The sequence below is a fragment of the Mastigoproctus giganteus genome, chromosome 2 (assembly GCF_048544385.1).
Source record: "Mastigoproctus giganteus isolate SK-2022 chromosome 2, ASM4854438v1, whole genome shotgun sequence".
NCBI classification, from domain to species: Eukaryota; Metazoa; Arthropoda; class Arachnida; order Uropygi; family Thelyphonidae; genus Mastigoproctus; species Mastigoproctus giganteus.
The window spans coordinates 203,667,429-203,693,553 of NC_143576.1; the positions used below are offsets into that span (position 1 = coordinate 203,667,429).

A 26,125-nucleotide genomic window follows, 5' to 3' on the forward strand; every position below is an offset into this window, starting at 1 on the left:
TTCAGGGAATACGCCAGGTATGTCGGTTCCAGAACTCCTGAGATGACACAACAGAGGCAAAAGTTCCATTTGCGTAGAACGACCGAGGTTGGGGGGACGTTATGTTGTAGTCTCCGACTTTTGTCTGACTTCAATTTGGCACATTTCGTGTTGTAGAGAAAGTTCTTCTGAATGTCAGATTGTGGCTCTTGGTGTATGGAAAATGGAGAAATTGTGAATGCATGCTGCGTAACATAATAAATTTGTAATTTTTTTATAGAGCGCAGGGAGTAGAGGTACTGTGGCTTGTGGTGATGCAGGTGAAGTTCCAGTAATATATTCAATTCCTCGTGCTGTTGTGATGTGTGCAAGTGCTTTGGCAATGGCTGATTTCAGAAATTTGTGTTGTCTTTCATTCACAGTTTTCACAGGAAAGGATTGGGATGGAAGGGCTCTTCTGTACGACTGGTCTCATAATGGCTTAATTTTGCTCCCGAGTCTTCAGCGTAGAGGCTACGAGCCTTTTGAATAGCTCAAAACTCTCTATCATTGTATATTAGCTATAGTGACATCTTGTACACATGCTGAATGGGTTATTTTCAGGTGTGTGGCGTTCGATAAACTCATTCATCCCGGTTATGGGCTGGTTTAAATTATTTATTAAGGAGAGGTTCTATGGCTAGTGTGTAACGTTTTTCCGAGAGCAGGCATCCCTGTTTTACTCCTCTGGAGTTCAGAAAAGTTCTGGTAAGCTGATTGTTAGGTTTCAAATAGAATTTGGCTTCTTTGTTTAGTAGGCGAATTGCTTAGATGATACCGGGCCCATATCTGAAAGCTTTAAGGGTTTGAAAGAGGTATCTGAATTTTACTCGGCCAAAGCGATTTTCTAGTCGAGATTAATCAGCGTTAAGTCTTCGTGCTGGTGGTTTACTGTGTAAAGGAAGGAAGTCACGAATTATATGAAGGTGGCCATGTATCGATCTTCCAGATGCATAAGTGATTAATGGTGGTCATCAATGACGTCAGACAGGATGGACTTCAGTCGATTAGCCATGACTTTGGAGATTATTTTGCAATCTGTATTCATTAAGATATTGGACACCAGTTTTGGAAGTTTGTATAATATTTTTTCTTGGAATTTTTAGTTATGCGATAGTGGTTGTGGCAGATACTTGAGAGCCATATGACTATGCGTCTTCAATCATTCGTGGTAGTAGCATTCCGAGCTGGTCTCAAAAGACTTGAAAGAATTCGGATCAGTCCATTCAAACCTTGAGTATTTGTTCTTGGGAAAGGCTTTGCATGATTCTGTCCGTAGGGAAGATTTTTCTCAGTTCCCAATAGGATTTCCTCGATTACCTTTCTAGAAGTTTCTATGGAGCTGTAGTATCTCATTACTTCAGAGAAAGTTTCCATCTGGTCTGCAGTAATATTTCCAATTTGCAGTTGATGGATGAGACGGTGGTTGCTTGTAATGTCTGCGTCCTAGGGAGAAAAAAAAATACTTGGTAGAAGCGACAGATAGGATTATATGAGTGTTTCTTGATCTCAGCAGGCTGCGTTTTGCAGAATATTCTAAACGGGCTTGTATAACATGTCCAGTTGGCCGTTACGTAACCCTACTTCACGAGAAATAGCAGCATCCTGATTGGTGGTATTGTGGTTCCAGTCCGTTAATTAAATAGTACAGACGCTTGGATTTGTTCGCATTTGCTGTTCTTTATGCCCTTTAATTTAGACCACAGATTCTTAAGTTGTGAAATTTGTTCTGATACGTTGCACGTGGACTGTCTTGAGGATTGATTCTCTGAGAAACTTTTTGTTTCAGCTGCTATATTTTCTCGAGAGAGCTACTCATTTTATTTTTCTGCTTCTGACGTGTATGATGTGGAAAAATATTTCTTATTTCTTCTGTATCCTGTTATCTCTGACAGTTGACTTGATTTGCATACCTGGTCTAACTTTGGAGTGTGCCTCCTGAATTTAATTGTCCATTTCTGAAGGAGTAGAGATACGGGCAGTTTTCCTAATACGGCTCTTTTAGATGCAGAAAAAAAAACATTGAGTTGAGATAGAGATGCAGACTGTGAAAGTGATTCCATTTAAGATTCCGTTTAGAAGTGCCTGAGACCGATTGGCTCAGCCAAGCGTTGTGAAAACAGCTCATAAAACAGCTCTAAAAATTTCGTCATTAACAGAATTCGAACCCAGGCCTATTCCACACTGTGTAGCGGAGGACGATGATTATATGCGCTATGTGCAACGGCAACACACTCGTATTTTATTAGAATTCCTGTAAGGAATCGATGAGGAATCTCAGGTGAGATATTTGATATGGCTATATTTGTTGATGTTAAGACAAATGGCGCTGCTTCTAAGTAGTAGAGGTCTATGCCTGTTCCTTTGTTTCAGGATTGTTTGTGCTTATGAAACGATACGGCTCACATCCCTTAATTAACTGCAAACTATAACCAGGATGCACAGAGAAAAGTTTCCGAGCATACCATCCAGCAGATTCTCTTGGGAACGGATAGGCCCAAGAGCAAGCGACCTATTCATAGTTCATGTTGACTGACAGTCATCAATATCTTTGCCTGCAGTGGGCACAGAAGCACTGTCCCTGGACATTGGACGACTGGAAAACAGTTTCCTGGTGTTTTCATGGACACCACTGGGTCTCCTTATTCCCTTTGAACTCATTCTCATTCCTCATTGCTAGATCCTACCTCGGCATTGTTTAGGTCCAAGGTTTTCCCTAAATAATGACCCTGTATCCAGATGGCACTGGACTCTTTGCCCTCGTGGGCAGCACAGTTGGTAGAATCGCCATCCTCCTCTACACTGCGTGGAAAAGACCTGAGTTCGAGCCCTGTCGATGACGAAAGAATTTTATTGGCCTTTTCCACAACGTGGCTGAAATAGTCGCTCTCAGGCGAGGCTAGCATGGTTTTTCCTCCCGGAAACTTGGGGTTTTTTTTGTCCAGCAAAACAGAAAATCGACCTCAGCACACACGCAATTTACATACAATATATACGAGACAAAATGGCCTTAGTCGCTGATGCTCCTATAAACACCACTATTACAACAACTGCTGGAGTCTTTCAACCAGGCAATGCCACATGTCACAAGGCACTCATTGTGCAGGAATGGTTCGAGGATCATGTAGAGATCATGTATTTTGTGTGCATCCCTGGTCTCCAAATTTGCCGACATCAATCCCATCGAACATTTGTGGGATGCTATGGAACACAGAATTCGCTTGTCCATGCCAGTGCCTCACTCCTGGCGCCTCCGTAGCCGGGTGGGCAGAAGCATCAGTGCGTAGCACACGCTTCTTGATTAGACCGGGGTTCGAGCCCGTGACCACCAAATACGGAGGATGCGGAAACGTCAGGGAATGACCACCGCATATCCCGGAGCAATATGGCCTTAGTTGCTAATGCTCCTAAAAACCAAATAACAACAACAACAGCTTCACCCCTTTGCCAAATTCCGGGATGTCCTTCTGTCCAGCTGGTTCAGGATACCTGAGGACACCTTTAGCGGTCTCATGGATTCAATGCTGCTCCGGGTGCAAGCGCTTATTACGACGAAAATTGCACTGCATAAGTATTAAGGGTCACTGACCTTTTTTTCCGTCCTTGAAGAGTAGAAGTTCTGAGATTCAATTCACTGCTAACAGTGGTCATAGGTTCCACTGCTAAGGTCTCTAATCCTTTGGTGGCCATAGCTGGGGGATGTTTATTGCAGGTGTGGAGGGCAAACAATAGTGTGGGTATAGTGCTACTGAGAATAGCGAACTTATTTTGGCAATGTCGATCTTATCCTATCTTAAGTTCGGCTAAAGCTATATCTGCAGGAATATTATGAATCGGCAACTCTTGGGGAGAGAGAGAGAGAGAGAGAGAGAGAGAGAGAGAGAGAGAGAGAGAGAGAGAGAGAGAGAGAGAGAGAGAGAGAGTGGGATAAATAGAGAAAGAGAAAGAGAAGGAGAATTAGAGAGAGAGGGAAAGAGAATGAGAATTAGAGAGAGAGAGAAAGAGAAGGAGAATTAGAGAGAGAGAGAGAGATAATGCAAAGATGAAAAGAAATAAAGATAGCGAGAGAGAGAGAGAGAGTTGCATTTTAGGTGATCTTTGGCCACTATATTGGGATAGGTGATGGACGTGACTTTATTAGGGAGTTCGTTTGAATCCCTGATAATCCCCGGGGAAGTTCCCCTCTTGTCAGCGAGTGGTGTCAATATTCACCGAAACTACCGAATCCCATTTTTCTGCAGCTTCCTGCGGCGAGCTACCTCAGGGCCATTCACATGCTCACTTCCTCCTCGCCATCGATCGGCTGCTGGAGATAGAGCCGAAGCTCACGCGCGCGCGCTCGGTCGCGTTTAAGTTTCTCGTGGATATGAGCCCCGAAACAGCGGCAGTCTTTTCACGGTGCCTGCCAGAAGATTTTAAGGTGTTCCTTATTAATGAAACATGAAGGCTCGTTAGGCACACGGACCTCCACCGATACTGGTAAGTTCGTTTTCGATCTTGTGCGGGCCTCCGTGGACGCTGGGGCAAATGGGGGGAGCTTACCCAGGTATTTCCGTAAACCTATTAGTAGTAATGACGGGTGTGGGTGGCTTCGCGTAACAGACTGTCTCTAAGGCTACGTTCATATACACGACCCGGCTGCACCAGACAAACGCGACTAAAGGAGCCATCCAGCTCTTCATCCAGCTGTTAATCCTGACTGATTAACATTTAAGCGCATTTTAACGAGCTGTTTCATCTCACCTCTGATGAACATTTACAAACAGAACACGCTTATCTCATTCATTAAAACGATGGATTAATTATTAATTGCGATTATCCATTTTAATCACGGTGTGTATAGGATTATAGTTGTCGCAAGATCCTAATCCACTTAATTTAAGCGTTATCGCAAAATACCGAGTGGTGTTTGTTTTTAGTTCTAGCTGCCATTTCTGCTTCAGGTTAGACAAACACCGTTCTGTGCTCGGGGGATCAAGATTCTGTTCCAGGAGGCAATGCTAATTCCTCTTTGTCTTAACATAGACATTTAATCCCCTCATCCTCATAATCGTTTATACTTCACGTATTGCTGAAAAATAATCTTCTCTCTTTATAAGTTAAGATAATAGAGAAAGAGGGAATAAAAAATCCCCGTCCTCACCGTTGAAAGCGCAAGTTAATTATCACCAGGCTTTTGTCAAAGGCGAAATTAATCGATATTCAAAAGATTTAAATAATCCAAGAGAGCAAAAAGGATTATTATCGAATTAAACGTAATTTTTTATGTTTTTAAAATATTAAAACATATTTTTTAAGGGTTTCTATACTTAAAGCCAGATGGAAACAGAGTAAAATAAACGTTGGCCGATTCCCATTCTCCTTTTATTAGTTTATGTCTCACTCCTCCTTCCCTTCAACATTTCTGTTCCTTTGTTTTTATATTTTTCTATTTTCCTCCACCAATTCCTTTCTTGGGAGAGGAGATTTCTTTCTTATCCTTTTTTCAACGAAAGTAGAAAGGTAGATGATCAAAGTAGATAATCTAGAAATTAAGACATGTAGATTTTGAATTATTAATAGGATATTAAAAGGATTAATGTAGTAATCATTATTTAAGGATTAATTAGGATGGTTTAAGAAGTACAAGAATTAATGACAGATGCAATTAATGTATCTGATACACCAATTAATGAATTAATGACGGATACACCAAGGGATAATAGAAAAAAATGTCAGGATAATCCAAGGGATAAAGGATTAATGAGAGGACAATATAAAGAGTAATCCAAAGGATAAAGGATTAAGGATAGGATATTATATGGGACGAAAAGGATTATAAGGGGTAAAAGGATTAATGATAGTATATTATATGGGGTAAAGGATTAATGATAGGATATATAGGATAAAAGGATTATATAGTTATATAAGGATTATAAGATTAAAATAAGATTAGGGATAAAGGATTATAAGATTAAAATAAGATTAGGGATAAAGGATTATAAGATTAAAATAAGATTAGGGATAAAGGATTATAAGATTAAAATAAGATTAGGGATAAAGGATTAATGATAAGATATTATATTGGAAAAAGGATTAATGATAAGATATTATATTGGAAAAAAGGATTAATGATAAGATATTATATTGAAAAAAAAAAGGATTATAAGGGGTAAACGATTAATGATAAGATATTATATGGAATGAAAAGGATTTATAAGGGGTAAAGGATTAATGATAGGCTGTATGGGGTAAACGGATTATAAGAGACAAAGGATTAATGATAGGATATTGTATGGGGTAAACGGATCATAAGAGGCAAAGGATTAATGATAGGATATTGTATGGGGTAAACGGATTATAAGAGGCAAAGGATTAATGATAGGATATTGTATGGGGTAAACGGATTAATAATAGGATATTATATGGGATAAAGGATTAAGGATAGGATATTATATGGGATAAAATGATTATAAGGGGTAGGAGGATGAATGATAGGATATTATATGGGGTAAAGAATTAAAGATGGGAGATATGGATAAAATGATTAATGATAAGATATTATATTGGATGAAAAGGATTATAAGGGGTAAACGATTAATGATAAGATATATGGGATAAAAAAGATTATAAAGGAATAAAAGATTAATGGTAGGCTATTATATGGGGTAAAAGGATTATAAGAGGTAAATTATAGGTTATTATGTGGGATAAAGGGATTAATGATAGGATATTATATGGGGTAAAAGGTTTAATGATAAATGATTGGCTATTATATGGGATAAAAGAATTAATGATAGGGTGTTCCAAGGTTAACAGCATATTTTAAGAAGTAAAATTACTATTGTGATTCATTTGGGGATGGCATAACATAGAAGATAATATCGGGTTATGTTGTTATTTTGGTTTTTATGAGCATTAGCAACTAAGGCCATATTGTTCCGGGAATATGCGGTGGTCATTCCCTGACCTTTCCGCATCTCTCAGTATTTGGTGGTGCCGGGCTTGAACCCCGGTCTAATCAAGTGCTACGCACTGCTGCTCCTTCCCACCTGGCTACGGAGGCGCGATAATATAGGGGCCTGTTCACAGAAGTATTGAATACTTTCTAGATGGCTTTAGAAGACTCTGCGAAAGCATTTGTTACAATTCTCAACGAGAGGAAGTTTTTACTTTCATGTGTATCATCACAGGATTCTTGGGTGTCGCAACCTTTAAAGTAGCTTCAATGCAATGCACTACAACAGTGCAGTAAAACCAACATACGATCCAGTGCCATATCGATGACTACTTTGGATTTTTTTCCCATTGCAGATAACGAAGTTGTCGTTAATAGAGATGGACGTGTCTATATGGCGTTATTTACATTGAATCTTATTGTCGTTGCTATGGAGATGATACCGTAAATGTCCCTTCGCGAATTGCGGACAAATTTGTTTATTTTACAAATTGATTTTTTACAAAAGGCAGATTTTTTGACTTCGATATCACAGAGACACGCATAACTTCTTTCTCTTATCGAGGGATTCGAGCCCAACTCAAATTCCTCAATTAAGGAATCAATTGAAATTTGGAAATCCTTCCTTTAAAGAATTCGTTTGTGAATAAAATGGCGTTCTTTGTGCCCGGTTGCAAACAAAAGGGGTGGTGCTCTCCTGCACTCTTAGTCCGTTTTGATGGACGGCGATCGCAGGTTATCCACTTCATATATTCGTTCGTCTTTATTAATTAGAAACAACGCGATTAATTAACTGATTTCCGTAGACTCTTTTACCCACAGCATGTAGCGGGCGCTTACTCAAGGTGGACGCAGCAGCAGCAGCGAACAATCGATGGGATCAGCTTTCTGTAGTGATGCCAACAAAGCAGTTCGCATCTCAGGCCTCACGTAATTATTCTGGGATGAGAAAGAGAACGCCCTCGAGTCACACACATTTCTATTCATTTTCTTTAATTCCTATGCATCTCCCCACTCCCAATTTTCAATTTGAGCTTTCTCAGTTCTTTTAAATATCCTCTTTGTTCTTGAACACCTTCAGGTACATGCAGAAAAAGCAGCCCTAATTTTTGGGAAAAAAAGTCATAAATACCTGATGAAGTTATGGATATATATTTCTGAGTGGCGGTATGTGTTTTCTTCTGTAGTGGGTGGGCGGTCACAAAATGTGCAGCTTTTAGTTCGACTCTACAAGAAAGTAACTAAGAAACAACACGCCTTGTGGGAGTTCATACTTCATCACAATACGAGAATAGCAGATTACTGTTTGTGTACGCACTGCGTGAAGTTCGTTTTCAGTAAGGGGAGAGGGACCATTGTTGCTTTCGCTGCGAAAACGAAAAGAAGATATTTGTGAATACAGAATTTGAATTTATCTTTCTTTCTCTCTCTCTGCTGTCTGTCTATTTCACTCCCACCGTTTCTTTCTCTATCTGTTTGCCTGTATTTTTTTCTGCGTTTTTATTTCCTGTCTATCCCCCCTTTCTGCTTATAAAGGAAAGAACTTCAATTTCAAGAGGGAAGGATGGATGTCATATAATAAGATATTTCTGGGGCTTGATTAACTCTAAAGACTACTGTATGGTGTTGGATACAAATAGGTTATGGGAAATATTCAAGAGATTTATCCTTGAATCCACTCACATATTCGTGGATGGTCAAGTTCCATAAACGTAAGATACCAAAATGGATGGCAGGTGAGTTTCAGAGTTTAAGCCTCACCTGCAATTGTCTTTTCACCTGCAATAGGACCACGAACCTTCTTTCCTTACTGTCTTCCAGTTAAGGGCAATAATTTGATTCCGATTTTCACGAGCATTATAAGGGAATATGTAACAAAGGCACTGTGAGTTAAAACAGGAGAAAGTTGATTAAGACAAAGCATTAACAAAGGGACCTAAGACCGGGGATAGGAAGTTGTAATATTTGATGAGAATAAATCAAATAGGTCCGTTAATTGGTTCCAGTGGAAAGACCATAGAAAGTCCAGCAGAAGTGCCTGTTGGGTTGAACGGATATTTCTCAACAATATTTACAATTGAAATCAAAGATTCTCTTGCACTGAAGAAGTGTTAATATCTTCTTAATCCACAAAGGCGATGTTAAAGATGAGGAATGTAACTATAGGCGAGTGAGTTTGATTGAAAGATTGTTTGTGGAAAATCATAGAGTTTATGGTTATGGATATGATTCGGAACTATTTACACAAGAATGGCATCTGTATCTGTAGAACCCAGCACGAGTTTGTTAAAGGGAAGTCAATTACACAGTAATTTAACAGATACCATTGGTATCTGTTAAATTACTGTGATATAGTCATTAAATAGGATCCAGGTAACTTTTTAAAGGTTATATATCTAGACTTGAGTAAGGCTTTTGATACTTATGGAAGGTTGCTATTTAAATTGAAAGGAAGTTAGGGTTACTGGTAAGATTCTACGCTAGATCGTGGGCCGGTGCCTGTGTGACAAGTGGGACCTCTCAGGGCTCAGTGTTTGGTTCCCTCCTATTTTGAAGAATGATATTGATGACGGTATCCAAGGTTAGCTGTAAAAGTTTGCAGATAATTTAAGATGGGAAGGTGGTTAACAATTAACGCCGTTGCTTCAAAAAGACTTGGATCAGTTGCATGAAGACATATAATCTTGGAGGAGAGGAACTAAAAGTGGTTTAAGAGGAAAAAGAATTAGGAGTTATGATTTACTCTGATCTGAAATTTTCCATACAGTGTAAACAGGAGGCTAGAAAGGCACATGATGTCCTGTCCATGAATTAAAGGACCATTTCTAGTAGAAAGAAGGACGTCGTAATCCCTCTGAGCAATACAATGGTTTGACCGCATTTCAAATATTGTATTCAGGGTTGCAGGCCCTCATCCTAAAATAGACAGAATTTCTGGAGAGGATTCGAAGAAGGGTGACCAAATTAGTGATGAGCGCAAATTGAAGTAGGTATGACGAACGGCTAAGAAGGTGTGGACTGAAAGTTTGGCAACTGGAACGTCTAAGGGGAAATCTAGTTGAGGTATAGAAAGCGCCGAAGCAATTAAGTAAAAGGAATGACCTCAAAGGTGAATCAAGGAAGAGGGTGCACAAATATAAAATCTCAAAGAGTAACAGAAAATTGGGTCTCATGAATTTCATCTATGAACAACGGGTTGTCGAACACAGAAATAAGTTGCCTCACAGAATGGAACAGGCAGTGAATATGTTTAAACCGAAAGTGGAATTGGATGGTTACAATATGCGAAGGGGAACAGTACGAATATTATGTTTTATTATTATTTTATTTTATGTTATTATTATCATTATTATTTATCTTTGGCTGATTCGTCAAAAACCCGCGTCTTTGTTTTTTTTTTTTGGTGTTGCAGATACTATTATATCTGTGTCTGAACTATCCGCCTCAAAGGTATTCGGATATCCTCCACCCCCATATCCATAGTCCATTAGATCTGTCTGAGTTGGTAACACAGTGGCTATAATCACCGTTCTCTCCACACCGGGTGGAAAATGTCCGGGATCGAATCCCCTAAAAGATGCGAAAAAGTTTAATGGGCTTTTTCCATTGTCGAGCTGACTGATTTCGAGAGGGATGTTATGGTCAGTAGACATCACATTGGTGGCTTGTCGATATGTGCAATTGCTAACAGCCTGCACCACTCAAAGTTGACTGTCGATGATGTTATCATGATGGAAGCTAGAGTGCAATACAACCGTCTCCAGTAACTCACAGAAAGGTTATGGAAGTTCACCTCACGTGACCTGAAACTACTCGGAAGGGTATTATGGCAATCTCGTCAAAGATCCCTGAAAAACATCGACCAGGAGTTTAAGTAGCCAACAAGAGTGCTTTGTACGAACGTGCTATGAACGGAGATGAAGAAACAAATCCATCTACGACAGAGTTTCACGTGGTTCAGATTTTTATGGGAGACCGGCGGCACCTAAGTCAGTTATCACTGACCACAATCACCAATTTCACACAGTGCAACGCGAATGCCGCAATTGGTCCAAGGCGCCTTCGTAGCCAGGTGGGCAGGAGCGGCAGTGCGTAGCACACGCTTTTGATTAGACAGGGGTTCTAGCCCGTGACAACCAAATACGGAAGATGCGGAAAGGTCAGGGAATGATCACCGCACATCCCCGGAGCAATATGGTCTTAGTTGCTAATGCTCCTAAAAAAAAACCAAATGTGGGGAGCATCTGCTGCCGGAGCGGACTGCTAACAAGGAACTCCGGAGTAAGTAGGATTATGATATGGCGCTCTCTCTCATGGTGCCATGCCTGACTGCTGGTGATTGTGCGAGGAACCATGAACGCCGACATCTATCTGAACATTTTGGACAAATCTATGCTCTCTGAGATGCGGCAGTTCTTTGGTACACACCCGTGATTGTCTCAACAAAACAACGTTCCATACATCAACTTCGGTGCTATTCAAGAATAGTTCCTAGACAGGAATATACAAAGGTTGAAATGGCTGCTTCTGAGTCCCGATTTCAACCATTGTGAATACCTATGAAATGAACTGGAAAAAGCCCAACTAGTCATTGTTCTGCATGAGGAATGGAAGGATTGTACCGCTGCAGTCCACCGTTCGTCGATGGAAAGCCTGCCAAGGAGTGTCTCATTGCGGGCAAGGGGAACGGACACGCTATGCTATCGAGCCGTATTCGCTTACTATTTGAAGGGTAGTGTATATGTCTGTCTTTGCAGTCCCTCTCTCTTTTTGCTTCCTTTATCTGTTTGCCTCTCTTGTTTCTAACTGTCTATCTGAAGGGAATGGAGAGAGGTCTATTTATCTCTCTCTCTCTCTCTCTGCGTTTCTGTCTGTCTCTATCTTAGTAGGCTATTTTTGACACAGTTATTCATGAGCTAGACTTAGGGAAAAATTTCGACATAGTTTATTTGGATTTTAGCAAAGCATTTGACTCGGTCTCTCATAAAAGATTACTATATAATCAGGAACATCTTGTTGGGGTTCTGGAAAGATTCTAAGATAGATTGCAGGGTGGCTGAGGAGCAGAAAGCAGAGAGTTTTGATTAATGTCTATTCTTCAGATTAGTGTAACGTCAGAAGTGGGGTCCCACAAGGATCGGTTCTTGGACCACTATTGTTTCTGATTTTCATAAACGACATCGATGGAGGGATAGAAAGCGTGATGTCCAAATTTGCAGAGACGTAAAGACTGGAAGAATAATTAATGATCAGTGTCAAGTAGCGTTCCTTCAGGATGACTTGAACAGGCTTCAAGATTGGTCAGAAATGTGGCGCTATGTTTTAATTCAGCAAAATGCAAGACCTTATAAGTAAATTTATACAGCATCAGCAAAAAAAAAAAAAAAAAACCACACAGTTCACCCATCCATACCCTCCAAGACTTTGTCTAGTTCTTCCTAAAATTTATTGAACACATCCACCTCCACAAAATAGATGGAAGCCTGTCCCAACAATCAACCGCCCCGCTGGCTGAAGACAAACTTCCGCACATCTATCTTGCAAGCTTCCTTCCTCATATTTAATTTATGCCCTCTCATATGTTTCTCAGAAAGTGGAAGGATGCCATTCATATTCAACTTACTCAATCCATTCAGAGGCTTTAAACACCTCAAAGAGATTCCCTCGCAGATGTCTATTCTCGAAGCGCTGCAATTTGCAGAACCGAATCAGCCTTTTTGGGTAAGAGCACCATTTTTTCCCCTTCACCCTGGCTGCTATTCTCTACATCTATTCCAGCAGATCAACATCCTTCCTAAAGTGAGGCCTCCAGACCTGGATACAGTACTCAAGATATGATCTAACCATGGCCTTGTACAAAGGGATAATCATCTTCTTGTCCCTGATAGCAAAGTTTCTGTAAATCATTGAAAAAAACCCCATGCAGGTATGCCACCAGCTATCCTGGTGGCATATCTGCACTGTTCAGAGAATTTAATGTCTGACTGCACAATTACCCCCAGGTCTTTTTCATTCTCCACTACCCTGAATGTAGTACCACACAATGGATAAGTTACTCGAGGTTACTGCTACTCATTTGTATTACTTGACAAATGCATTACTTTGCATTTGTCAATGTTAAACTTCAACTCCCATTTCTAGGTCCATCGACCCAATTTTCATAGATCTTGTTGCAGTAGCTCACCTTGATGACTGTCGTTAACTACCATGCCAACCGTTCTATCATATGCAAACTTAGGTTTAAGCCAAATATACCTTAGCCAATATCATTGATAAATATTGCAAATAACAAAGGACCCATCACTGAACCCTAGGGAACTCCACCATATCATTAGTCAACGAAGAGCAGTGTCCATTGATAATCACTATCTGCCTTGTTCCACTTAACCATCCCTTCATCCACAACAGTAACTTGCCCTTAATACCAAGTTGCTCCAGTTTGAACAACAATCTTTTATGTGCAACGGTATAAAAGCCTTCTTGAAATCCAAGTATATGATGTCAAAATTATTTTTTGAATCCAGTTCCTTGGTCACTGAATCATAGTAACCTATCAGATTGGTTAGACAAGACAGACTCTTGACAAATTCATGCTGTGATTGCAGCATAATTGCATACCTGTCCAGATAGTCCTGCATTACTTCTTTAACCAGTGATTCTATTATTTTCCCTGGAACAGACTAAGCAAACTGGTTTGTAATTACTCATGTCACCTTTCGATCCCCCCCACCTTATGAATTGTGGATACATTTGCATATCTCCAGTCAATAGGGACCTCCCGTATCCAAAGATGCGCTCATTATTATGGCTATGGGTTTGCTTACCTTCTTTGATTCCATCCACACCAGGTGCCTTTTTATATCCATCTTCAACTATTTCTTCTCCACTTTCCTTTCAGTTATCACAAAGCCATTTAGCTCCTCGTTACAGTTTGTTAAAAGTCTGTAATCCCCTTCCCTAAAGAATTCCTCATGTGTCAATGTACAGGCAAGATACTTATTCAATTTGTTCGCAACCTGAGCAGGGTCATCAGCAGTAAACCCATTGAGATTCATAGAATTCTTTGCTGTTTTTCTTTGCATTCTTTGCCAGAGACTTCTCATAATCTTCCTTAGCTTGCCTAACCTCCTTTGTGACTTGATTACAGCTATTTTATATCTACCATAGGCTTCTGTATTACCTGATAATTTACATGCATCCCATACACTTTTCTTCTCTGACACGTGTCTCAATAGTTTTGTCTGATATCCATTTAGAACTGATTCTAGAATAGTATTTCTTCGTTGGTGTGAAAAGCCTAGTAGCTTCCACGATCATTTCCCTGAATACTTCCCATTTAGAACTGTTTGAGACCCCTCTTTCTTTGGGTATATGTATATCGTCCTGTCTCTCTCTTTTTCTCAGTCTGTTGGTGCGTCTTTTTTGTGTCAGTCTGTTTTCCAGTGAATTTGTCTGTCTCTCTTTGTCTCAGTCTCTGTTTTTTAATCCTTGTATCTCTTCATATATTTGTTTCATTGTCTGCTGTGTTGTTTGTTGTTTTCTCTGTCTGTCTGACCCGATTTCTCTCTCTCTCTCTCTCTCTCTTTGTGATGTATGATTCAAATCATATTTTTCGATAAAGTCCTATTGAACATTGATTTCTTAATTAAGAATTCAGTTTTGAATATTACATCATTTTTACTTCGATGGAAGCTTTTTTTTTTATCTCACAAAATATGCAGATTGGCCATAAATACGCACAGTGTACAAACAAAAGATACTTGGTTCGTGTTCGGATTATTCCCCTAATATAAGACAAAGTGAAGTGATTTGTAATTTCCTTGTTAAGAGCCAAATCTAATTAGGCTATGAGGGATCAGTATATCGTCTCTGTAAACCGCGTATATTCTGTAGTCGGTCTGCATGTCTGCTGGAAGGAAAATCTGAGTTTCCGGGATAAAAAAACCATGATACATCGCCTGAGACAGACTAACTCAGCCACGTTGCCAAAAAGATCCATACAAATTCTTCTCGTCATCGACAGGACTCGAACTCAGTTCTTTTCCACCCGGTGTGGGGTGATTCTACCAATTGTCAACCATTTCCCTTGAAGAATTTTGTGGAAGAATCTCAAATGAAAGACGAATTTACAAAGTTCTTAAATTGAAGTATTATGATATTGCAGATGAAGTAAATATTCGTATTATGGTCGTTACTTTAGAATCATATATTATTATAAAATGGGTAAATGCAACTGGCTATGGTGCTTGCTATCACGATTCCCTCCATTCTCCTTCCAGCATGGTTAAAGTGACTTTCCTGATCTCTCCAGTCGAAGTGATCACAATCGATTCGTACTTTTAACATTAATCGATCTCTGAAAAGCAGTGTAATCATTTCATCTGCTGTAACCCAGCTGAGGACTTTTTGGTTCCAATTTAAAGCAAGTTCTTCTTTGACACTTACAAAGAGATTTCAGCTTCAAGAAAGAACACTTTCTTGAAACTTGCCGCAGCAATAAGTTCCATTCCAAGATGCTGCAATGCAGTCTCTCCGATGTCTTAATTCAGTCTTTGTAGTCAAAAAGTTAAGCAATAAACGAAATTTCTACTCTTTTATTTTTATTTGTTAAACTAAAGGTCTTTGCCTTTTCATTTAGCTACAAAAACTACAGACGTGTATTAAATAATAATGTTTTAGCTCTTTTTACTATTTTTTCCCCTTCCTTTCACGTTAAAACTTTTCTTTTGTCTCTTTAATTGAAAACAAGAGGATTATTTCTGACATTTCACGTTATTTGCTCATCTCATTAAAATTGCCTAGTCGTTTTTTTTTTGTAACATTGATGAACGTAGGCGGTGTCGATTGTAATCTGTTTTAATCTTCGTAAAAATGATATTTCTAAGTATCTCTTGACTGGTAATGAAATGTTCAACGACTCTTCAAAGTTCAGGTTGGTGAATAACGACCTGTTTGAAACTAAACGTAATTGTGTCGAAACACGGCAAGGAAGATATTGGAATTGAAGAAACAAATCCATCTACGACAGAGCTTCACGTGGTTCAGATAATTATGTAGAACTGGAAATAGATTTTATTCTGAGTTGTACAAACAACTTTTTTCAAGGCAGATTAAAAATGCTATTTAAAAATTGCGCTATGACATTATATGGCGTGCTGCAATTTTGATGGTGTGATGGAATGGCTAGAATATCCTGAAAAGGAAGCTGGATCTGTAGCGTAACCAATCAATTCTGTGTTTTTACAGATGGTCTTGATGAAGGATGAAACTACGGTTTATTAATCCCTGAAACTTCAATGTATCTTTCTAAAATTCCTCAGACTATGAGGAAATAGAATGAATATGCTCTCTCTTCTTGGGCCCTAAGGTAAAATCTCATATCCCAGAAATGAGAGGACATTCAGACCTTGACAGACTTTTTAAATTTCAAAATCCACAATGAGGTTATTAGAGGATAGCAGAAAGTGGACCAGTGACTTTCTAACTTTTACCAACAATGCTCTGGAGAATGAATCTTAGCCAATAACCAAAGTTCTGGTCAGTACGGTAAGGGCCTGTCTTATTGAGCCACGAACAAAACGTCATTCAAGTCAGGTTTCGCTGTCTCTGTTCACTGTACTTGCTGAAAGTGCGTGGAAGTACTTGGATGTGCGCCAGAATTCTCTACCCTGACCTCATTTTTATCGTCACAACAAAATACAAATGAACACTGACCTTGAAAGGTCAAGCTAAAGACGTACATCATCGTTATTCGAACACTTCATACATTACTTGGAATCCTGAAAGAAGTTGTTTACGTGTTTGCAACCTTGAGCTTTTCATTTTGTATTTGAAGTGCACTCATAGCAGTTCGCTCAATTAACAGTACATAAACAAATCACTGCTATTAACACCGACCAGTTAATTAAACCCAGTTGACACGCACTTCGCTGGCTGCTCATGGCAGTCGCCGACGAAGGAGAATTAATAAATCACGTACACCCAGAGAGTAAATATTGAGTAATTTCTGACTGTGTCAATTTAACGTTGACAGAAGGGGGAAAGGGGAGGAGAATAGTGGCCTAGAAGTGCTTCTTGCATAAAAGAGAAAAAAGAAGAAGAAATTGCAGAAAGTTTGCTGGATGAAAAAACCTCAGTTTCCGGGAGAAAAAACCATGCTACCCTCGCCTGAGACCGACTAACTCAGCCACGTTGTGAAAAAGGCTCGTAAAAATTCCTCCTCTCATCGATGGGATCCGAACTCAAGTCTTTTCCACCTGGAATGGGGAGGACGGCGACCCTAACTGTGCTATCCACGAGGACAGTTAGGGTCCTCGTGGATAGCACAGTTAGGGTCGCCGTAACTGTGCTATCCACGAGGACACCACAGACAGATAGAACTCGTTGACAATAATTCGTGCAATTTTCATATGGTCAATCATTGTATATTAACTTTTTTTCTGTTTCAAAAGGATCGAAGTTTGTTTCAAAAACAAAATTATTTAACTCCATTATTGGCTAAATTCATTCTCTTGATAACTTCTGTTCTTTGTTCGCGTGCCTCTAGATCTCACCGCGTGTTATGTTGCTGTGAACTCGCTTCTATTGCACGATATGTCCATCACGAAGTTCGTTTATTGTATAACCTTAAAAATTAGCCTTTAACGAACAAGGCTTTTTCTTTCACTATATATCTCTTACTTCTCTTTCCAAGATTCCTTCGTCTCTTCTCTTTAATGAAGTATCTAGAGCCAGCCTCTCAAATTGATCTTATCTCATTCTCTACTGCACTCAACGGAATAAAAGCCTAAGCTATATTGTTGTTCAGAGATGATCCAGTGAATTGAAGCGAAGATTTCTACTATGATAAAGACACAAGAGTTGTTTGTCTTCAAGACGAACACACATACTAGGCGAAGATAAATTCGTTGAGGGGAAGTGATGGAGCGTGTTCCTTTATTTAAAGGTGGTATATGAAAGATTCTGATAATTAAGAATTGAATATTCGTATTAAATAACAACATCTACTGGAAGCCATTTTCTACAAATACTAATTTTACGTTTTCATGATTTTATCTCGAATTTTGTGTGTGGATGGAATAAAGAATCCCAATGCTATTAAAAGGGCATCAACCCATAATGAACTTTCCGAATTAAGTGTTTTAGTTCGATCTCAACTGCTGTCTTAAAACGAAAACACTTAACTCCAATGGCTTCACTGAATCTTAAAGTACCACACTAAGTCAATTGGCTGCTAAAGAATCTTTTACTGTTTGGTCAGGAATCAGTAAAAAAAAAAAATTGTATTCCTGCGTAATTTGGAAGATGGTCAAAGTGGTTTATGAGAAATCATCGTAACAAGTTTAGTAGTATTTTTCAAAATCCCAAGAGTCCTCAAAAGATATACTTCTTAGAAAATTTACAATCAGATACGGACACTTTAATCCTATTAATCAGTTGCGAAACCTTTGAGATAAGAATATGTGGACTAATTTGATTCATTTCAAGATCAATACCCAAATAAATGAAATATTTAGAACATAGCTACTTAAGACCTTTTAGTTTTGATGGCATTGCGCAGACTCCAGTTCCTTTTAATAAGCAACATTGTTTGCTGAATTTGATTATGGAGTATAATCTACCATTAAGATTAAACCTAATTTATTTTAACTAGTATAGTATGGACTGTCTCGTGACATTAATGGTAGTGGAAATTGGCAAATAGCCAATTTCCCATTTGATAGATGATTTTTAAGAGTTTAGATGGTAACAGAAGGTTGAATTCTGCGGGGTTTTTATGACTCTGTTCGGATTCGGTCGTAAACTGTGAACAGCATCCGAGTTTTTTCTCAGTGGCTGCAATTAGTTTTTCTTTTTGGAGAAACATATTGATCCATTCCATTTGCGATCGCCAGGATTTTTATTGTTATTGGGCTGTTTTTTTTATTTAATTCGACATTAACCTTTCACCATCCCCATTTATCTACCTTATTGATATCCAGTGGTATCGTGTTGTCTTGACATTCAATTTTTCAATAGAACATTTTAATCTCAGTTGTATTTATCTGTATCGGCTGATGGGAAGTCCTCTTATTGATAAACAGGGGCGCTTTTCAATCAATCGAATTTCTATAATTTTTCTTAATTTTTTTATTTTCCTTTTTCTATGATTTCTCTCTTTTGGGAAGAAGTCCCAAATTAGGGGATATTAGGGGTATTAGTATTAGGGGGACTTATCAATCAATAAGAGGACTTATTTCAGACTAATAGGGGAACTTTTCAATCAATCGATTTTCTTTAAATTTTCTTCCTTTTTATTTATTTTCTTTCTTCTTCCTTTTCTTCTTCTTCCTATTTTCTTCCCTTCTTTTCTCCCTTTTCTTTATTTTTTCTTCCTTTTTCTTTCATTTTTTCTTCTTCCTTTTTATTTATTTTCTTTCTTTTCCTTTCTTTTATCCCTTTATTTATTTTTCTTTCCTTTTTCTTTCTTCTTTTTCATTTTCTTCCTTTTCTCCCATTTTCTTTCATTTTATTTTTATTTCTTCTTTCTTTCTCTCTCTGTCTCTCTCTTTTGTATGTGATATTTATCATTAACAAACTACCACAATGTGCACCCACCACGTTTCCATAGTATGTGATCCAGAAACGTTAATTGGCTTGCAGACATTCACCACCAGAGTCCACATCAACGATGTCAAAATACAAGCATCCGACTTGTTTCCCATCGTTTTCAGGAGAGTCAAAACGACGCCATCAAGAGTTCTTGCGTTACTCTTATAAAACTGATGTCCAACACATCGCACCAGATAGCATCATCAGCAAACTCACGTGACCTTAATTTGCTAAACTTCCAGTTACGGGGATACTTAAAGAAATATACCGCTGTTTGCTAAGCCATTTCTGCAAGATATGCTGACGCCATTATCTGCATCATTATGCATTTTAGATACTTTCTGACATTTTGAACACCGCCAGCGCCACCTAGCATCCAATCGTGTTGTTATCATCGTCATCAGTCTATTTAAGTTAATATGGACATAACTCTTTGGGAAACTGTCCAGTGTGGGCTACAGCTGTGTAGCTCTGGGATCCTATCGATCCACAGCACGCCGAAGTGATTGTTTTTAAAAAAAATCCATCGCGTTCCCAACTCCTTCCCTTTCCTGTCGACAGCAGCACCACCCAGTAGCCACATCTTCCATTGACTTAACTCACCTCAATAAACAATCCTCCGGCTCTTCCGGTAGTCGATAATTTTACGGCAGACGCAACTGCAAAATCCCAACTTTCGTCGCCTCCACGTTCGCAATCCTCGGATAGAATCCATCCGAACCGGAGCAATGTTACCTCCCTCGTCGCTCATTAAGGTAACTAAAACTAATGTGGTCGCTTTTATTACGTCGGGCGTTCTGCGAGCACGAGCACGTTTTACCAAAGTAAGCCAGCGCGCGAGCGAGCCTCCGAGCTTATGCGTGTAGTAGAGGAAACTGAATCGATTTGAAATTTGGGTTCTCCAACCAGATAGTGTGCCATTTGGACTGGACTGTTTATTCGATTGTCTTTCTTGCACCGTTAGGTAAGCTGAGGGAAGAATCTTCCAATGGAGAATGCGACCTACTTATCGCGTTCCATCATCACTGTTTTACGCTATCAAAAAGATTACTCCAATATTTGACACCAATAATGGTTTAATTAAAAAAGCGAAATTATCAAAATAATGCAACTTGTTGAGTGACGTAATAATCATCACGATTGGGACGTCCTGCGTATGTTGCGACTGATGAATTAAGCAAATTGCTTTATTTATCCACGCTACCAGAAACGTAACAATACAACTCTTGGTTCTATTGTTACGTTTATATCTTACGGAAGCTGAAAGTGAACATTATGGTAAAGATAAAAACCGACATAGACAAAGGATAATTTAGAAACTTCCGTTACCATCGCTGTCACGTGATAATCCTTATGCATGCCCATTGCTCTGCTTAATACCATCTTTTCTAGAACAAAGAAGTTGAAACGGAAAAGGGAAGCGGAAGCGCACAAGTAGAACGTGCCGTCAGGTCGTAATCGGAGGTCACGACAGGCGTTCGCCAATCGATATTTGGGAGTCGACATCCCATTGGCCATACAGACAACTGTCAATTCCCGTTCAAAGGTGGCATTTTTAGAGGGATGGCCCTTTTAAAACAAGTTTCAATTAATGGATGGTTGGATATGCACTGATAAATTGTCCTCTCATTGTCCGTTAGCTTGTCTGGCCTGTCATTCCTTGCACTGTCTTTATATTACTAGCTGTGCCGAATTTGTGAATCGTTTGCCATATAGCAAAGCATCATTCTTGGTAAGGTTGGTGCGTGTACAATGTACAGTGTCGATATTGGAAGGAACAAAAAACGCACGCTTGCTGTGTTTTGTTGGTAATTATCTTCACAATCAAACTTCTCTCGACAGAAGAGTTGAATGTTGCCGAAATTACCATTTTGATTCTGAACACAGGCTGTTTCGAATTACGGAAATAATCAATACAGAAAGGGCGGGATCTCACTCATTAATTAGGGGTCATAATCGAAACTGTTTTAATTAGTAAGCCGGCAAAAATGTGAGAGGAGCCAGATGTCCATGAAGGTCTTGTGACAGCTTGAGGAATGGCGTACAAGAATCCATTAATACGCTCCTAACCAATGGATAGTGCTTTGCTATTACCACATTGTCCTGTGTCGTGTCGCATGCACACTTGTGGAAACAGAAATAATAATCAAGGACTTGTATCGAAATGACAATCATTTTAATATCCCTCTTGTCTAATAGGAATACTTTTCCTTTCCGATAATGTTAAATTTATTTTCAGAAGGATAATAGTTTGAAAGAAATCTTTTTTTTTTTTTTTGGATCAAAATCTTCAAATCTTCACGTTAACCTATCATAATTATAAATAAAGTAGAGTTTCAATACCGATGAGGATATTTTTAAGAGATTTTGGCTTATCTAATTTTTTATTTAAAAATATTTTTTGTTTTATATTTATACATTCACAGAGAATCCCTGAGATTAGATTTGTTGTGGACATTGAGAATTAATGATAGTTAGGTTGCCGTGGGGAGTTTAAAATGTTTGTGAGTCAAACTGGGTCTAATTTCGCACAAATTCAGTCCAATGATCAAGTCGTCTGATTGAACCCTCGCGCTGATGGGACTGTTAATAATTTGAGTATAACCCTCATGTGCAAGGTGTAAAAATGCTGTTTGGTATGCTGGAGGGTTCAACCTTGGTGCGAACCAACGAAATCAGGAGTAAAGGTGTGATATCCGCACTACGCAGAAGTATTCTTATGTTCCTCAGCCGATCCTTGGTTAAAATCTCAATGATGTCTTCCATCAACAATCTGCCAGTTCATCACTTGCCGCTCCTAACAGTCTCAGTTATCGGTTCAACCATTGCTCATTTCAGTTGCCCCAATTATCCGCTCTCTGATTCCTTTCGCTTCAAAGGTGTGTGTGCTCGTGCATACGTCCGCTCTGATATTTCCCTTCAGAGACTAATCTGGAATCACCTCCTTCTAAACTGCTTTGGCTTAAAATATCCTCACCCCCATTCCGTGGAATCTAACTGTTGCCGCTACAGCTCTCGCGACTCTATAAATCATTTAAAACTTTTTGACTTCTCTGTGAAACTCGAATTTCTCCAATCTAACTTTCCAATGAAATAATTTTCCTTGGTGATTTTAATGTTCACAACTCCAGTTGACTTCAAATTTCTACTTTCTCGGATACAGGTGTTGGATATGCTTAAAGATTTGCTAAGAACTCAATTAAATGCTGAAAGATTTGCTAATAACTCGATTAAGATGCTGAAAGGTTTTCTAAGAACTCAACTATGACTTTGAGAGATTTGTTAAGAACTCGAACAGCATGTTCATTCGCCTACAAGAATACCAGACAATCCAAATCGCACACCTAACAGTCATGATGTTTTGCTCATCAACAACACGTTTCGAAGTATACTGTTAATGTTAGTTGTCCTCTGAGTACCTCAAATCATAACTTAGTGATGATCTCTACTTCAATGAAGCCTTTCTCCCGTCCCATAGTAATTCTGTTTCTGTTTTCCTTGGTTAGACCACTGTTTTAAATCTTCTTCAACAGAAATTTTCCTCTGGCCCATCCGACACCATAGAGCTCGACCGTCCGATTGCCTTCACACTCATTCAAATGAGTGCGTGTATGATGCTTATACGTGAAGTAGGAATCCTAAAAGCTTTTCTGACAAACTGTCTCGCCAATATTCGGTTTTCTTCTTTTGCAATTAACAATAGCATACATTCAGAAATTCCATTAACTCTTATATGAGTTAACTGTTCAAAAAAGGTTGGTCCTGCCCTTTAGAGCGGGAACTCAGCGTCATTTGATTGTATTATTTAGTCACCTCATACCAGAAGTGGTCCGACATTGGTCCAGAACTTCGTCAGGCTTCTTTGTTTCAAGGTACATTCGGATTACGTTTCCAAATTTTACTCTGAAATGTTTATTTTTAAAAATTCTTTCCTTCAGAGGCGTGATCTTGATCTTGTGGCAATATCGATCTTCCTAACTCCTGCTAGACTTATCTGACGTGGCTACCTTTTTCCGTTTATCATTCAATCTCAATATAATCGCTGTTTTAACGATCTTGAGATGTCTGCACAGCAGCTATTACATTTAGTAATAAAAACTGAGGGGGGGGGGAAAGTCCTCCACTGAATTCATCGTTTCTTCATTAAATTCTGAACTCAGTATCTAACCATTCAGCACCACTAGAGCGTGTTTACATCTCTCGATACATTACTGAAATACCCACCGACTAACAGCAAAGGCAAAAATATAGAAAAAAACTTCGATCGAGAATTTTTCACAACCCACCGATATTTCCTGAAAAATTTCCTGTCAGCTGAACCATATCTTTCAGAAATGAGTTCGGTGTTTAACTTCCACCGAACTCGTTCGGAATTTCCGTGTCATGAAGGATATTTTCCGTGTTTTGAATGAGGATGTTTGCAGAGTTAGAAGATGGTGGTGGTGGTCACAGTAAGATTTTGCTTTCCGGTGCTTAAGTTTATTTTCTTTTTCGTACCCAAGCAGATGCGTTACACAGAAATTTGTGGTAAGCATCTGGAAGAAAGTCAACTCAATAAATTCAGTTCTAGCTGTAGTCAACACATTGCAAGGCATTGTGGGGGAGAATGAATAGAAAGAGATAAAAAACCAAGGCCACGTATAGGCTAACGTTTTTTAGTTTCAAACAATTCTTCTTTCTCTCTCTCTGTTCAGAATGAAAGAATTGAAATGTTCTGATGGAAATTTTTTTTTCACTCCAAACCTGCGAGATTGTTCTTAGCTATTTTTTCTCAAGGTATTATGGGATTTTAAGACATTTTCTCTATCTACCATTCCATCAATTCCTTTTTTTCTCCCTTCTTTCTCTTCCTCGCTGTATTTAACTATCCGAAACTGAATTAATTCAAACATGGTTGTGAGAAATGACGTTTTCTTGGCAGTTTTATTGAGAGCAGCGCTGCTTCGTAATAAGCTGCATCTGCAAATGAAGAATGCGTGTGCTTTTTTTGACAGAAATCCCACCTTCGGGTAGGATTTAACATTTTCAATTTTATCCGAATTTCTATGAAGTAATTTTGGGTGGCCTCTTGGCACAATCACCTCACCGCGAGCGATAGAAAAGCTTCGATAATGCCAATTCTCTAACCGAAGCGCGCTGAAACCACCCTACTGCGACACACGTAGATTAAGAATGGATGAATTGCATCTGTAGAAATTCATTTCGACTTTAAGTTATCTGTATCAGACATATGCAACCCGCACGAAGTCCACCACGCTATATGAGATGCTTTGCTGTACAGCATGGTAAATGCAGAGAATAGTCTCTGAACGTTCGGCAAAGCATTAATCATCCATTGGACAACTTTTATTACTCATGTTCTGATTATAGTTTATCACAGTAGCGTATTTAAAGGGTTCATTGGATTTTAAGACATTTTTCCATCCTCCTTTCTCGTCTCAAGTTTTATTAATTTCTATTATTCCCCTCCCCCACTCCTCAAGACGAAGCGCTAGTCACTCTTCTAGTGGATAAGTGCAGTGTGAAGTTGAAAATGTTACATTTATCAATGAAAGGAAAAGAAGCTGTTAGATTTAAGAAATGATCGCATCCTTCAAGTACAAATTAAAGAAATCGAGTTATCCGAATTTTGGTTAATGGCGAGAAAGGAGTTTCCTTCATTCGGAGAAAAAGCAATTGGCACTCTTCTTCCATTTACTACCACCAATTTGTGCGAACAAAGTTTCTCTTCGATGGTGACTATCAAGAATTGTAAGAGATCATCATTAAAAAGTCTGGACCAGTTACGCGTATCCATTTCAAGAATAAAACCTGATATAAAAATATTATGTTCACAGAAGCAAGCTCAAGTATCTCATTAAAAAAATTTGAAAAGATTTTATTTTGAAGTTTTGTATGAATTTATTATTAAATATTTAATATCTTCCGTAGTATTTATATTTTACTTTTCTTATCATAATTATATATATAATATAACGCAAATGTAATAAATTTTTTCACAAAGTCCTTATAGACACCCTAAAATCTGGCCCAGTTTATCTCCGTGTGCCGTACAAAAATTATAAGTTCCCAAGTGTCCCAAAGATTGGGGAACACTGCTCTAGACGATTAATATAAATTTACACCTTATAAATACCATCAATAGACTGACTTCCCAATACATCTACAATTGGTCCTGATGGGTTCCCTCTATTCATGGTTAAAGTGTGTAGTGCCTTCATTGTGGAACCCCCTTCTTGTAATCTTTAATCGCACACTTAATTCCGGATCAATCTCGACAATGTGGAATCACTACAGGGTACAACCCATACCCAAAAGAAGAAACCCCAGGAACTTAAGGACTTCAGACCGATCTCAGTGGGTTGCGCTCTATTAAAAGTTTTTGAGAAAACTATCTTATCAGCACTGATCAACCAATGCTTTTCTCATAGATCCAAACATCTGCATACTGTGATCCCCAAAAGATCTACATATACAAACCTACTGGAGATCCTGTTTAAAATTTAAACTGCTCTCAACAGTAAATCTCAGCTGGACGTCATCTTTCTTGATATTTCATCTGCTTATAATAAGCTCTCA

General features: G+C 38.8%; 1 protein-coding gene across 2 annotated transcripts in view; it reads left to right on the top strand.

Moving 5' to 3' along the window:
- The window catches only part of LOC150089929 (uncharacterized), a 108,050-nt gene that overhangs the window by 23,480 nt on the left and 58,445 nt on the right, over window positions 1-26,125 (top strand). The window contains exon 1 of one of the 2 annotated variants that reach the window (XM_090368906.1): window positions 4,414-4,497. The exons of the other annotated variant lie outside the window; for it this stretch is intronic. Coding sequence (XP_090225032.1) covers window positions 4,452-4,497 — 46 coding nt within the window. The 5' untranslated portion in view covers window positions 4,414-4,451. Of the gene's footprint in view, window positions 1-4,413; window positions 4,498-26,125 lie in introns of those variants that run through there. 2 annotated transcript variants of the gene reach the window in all.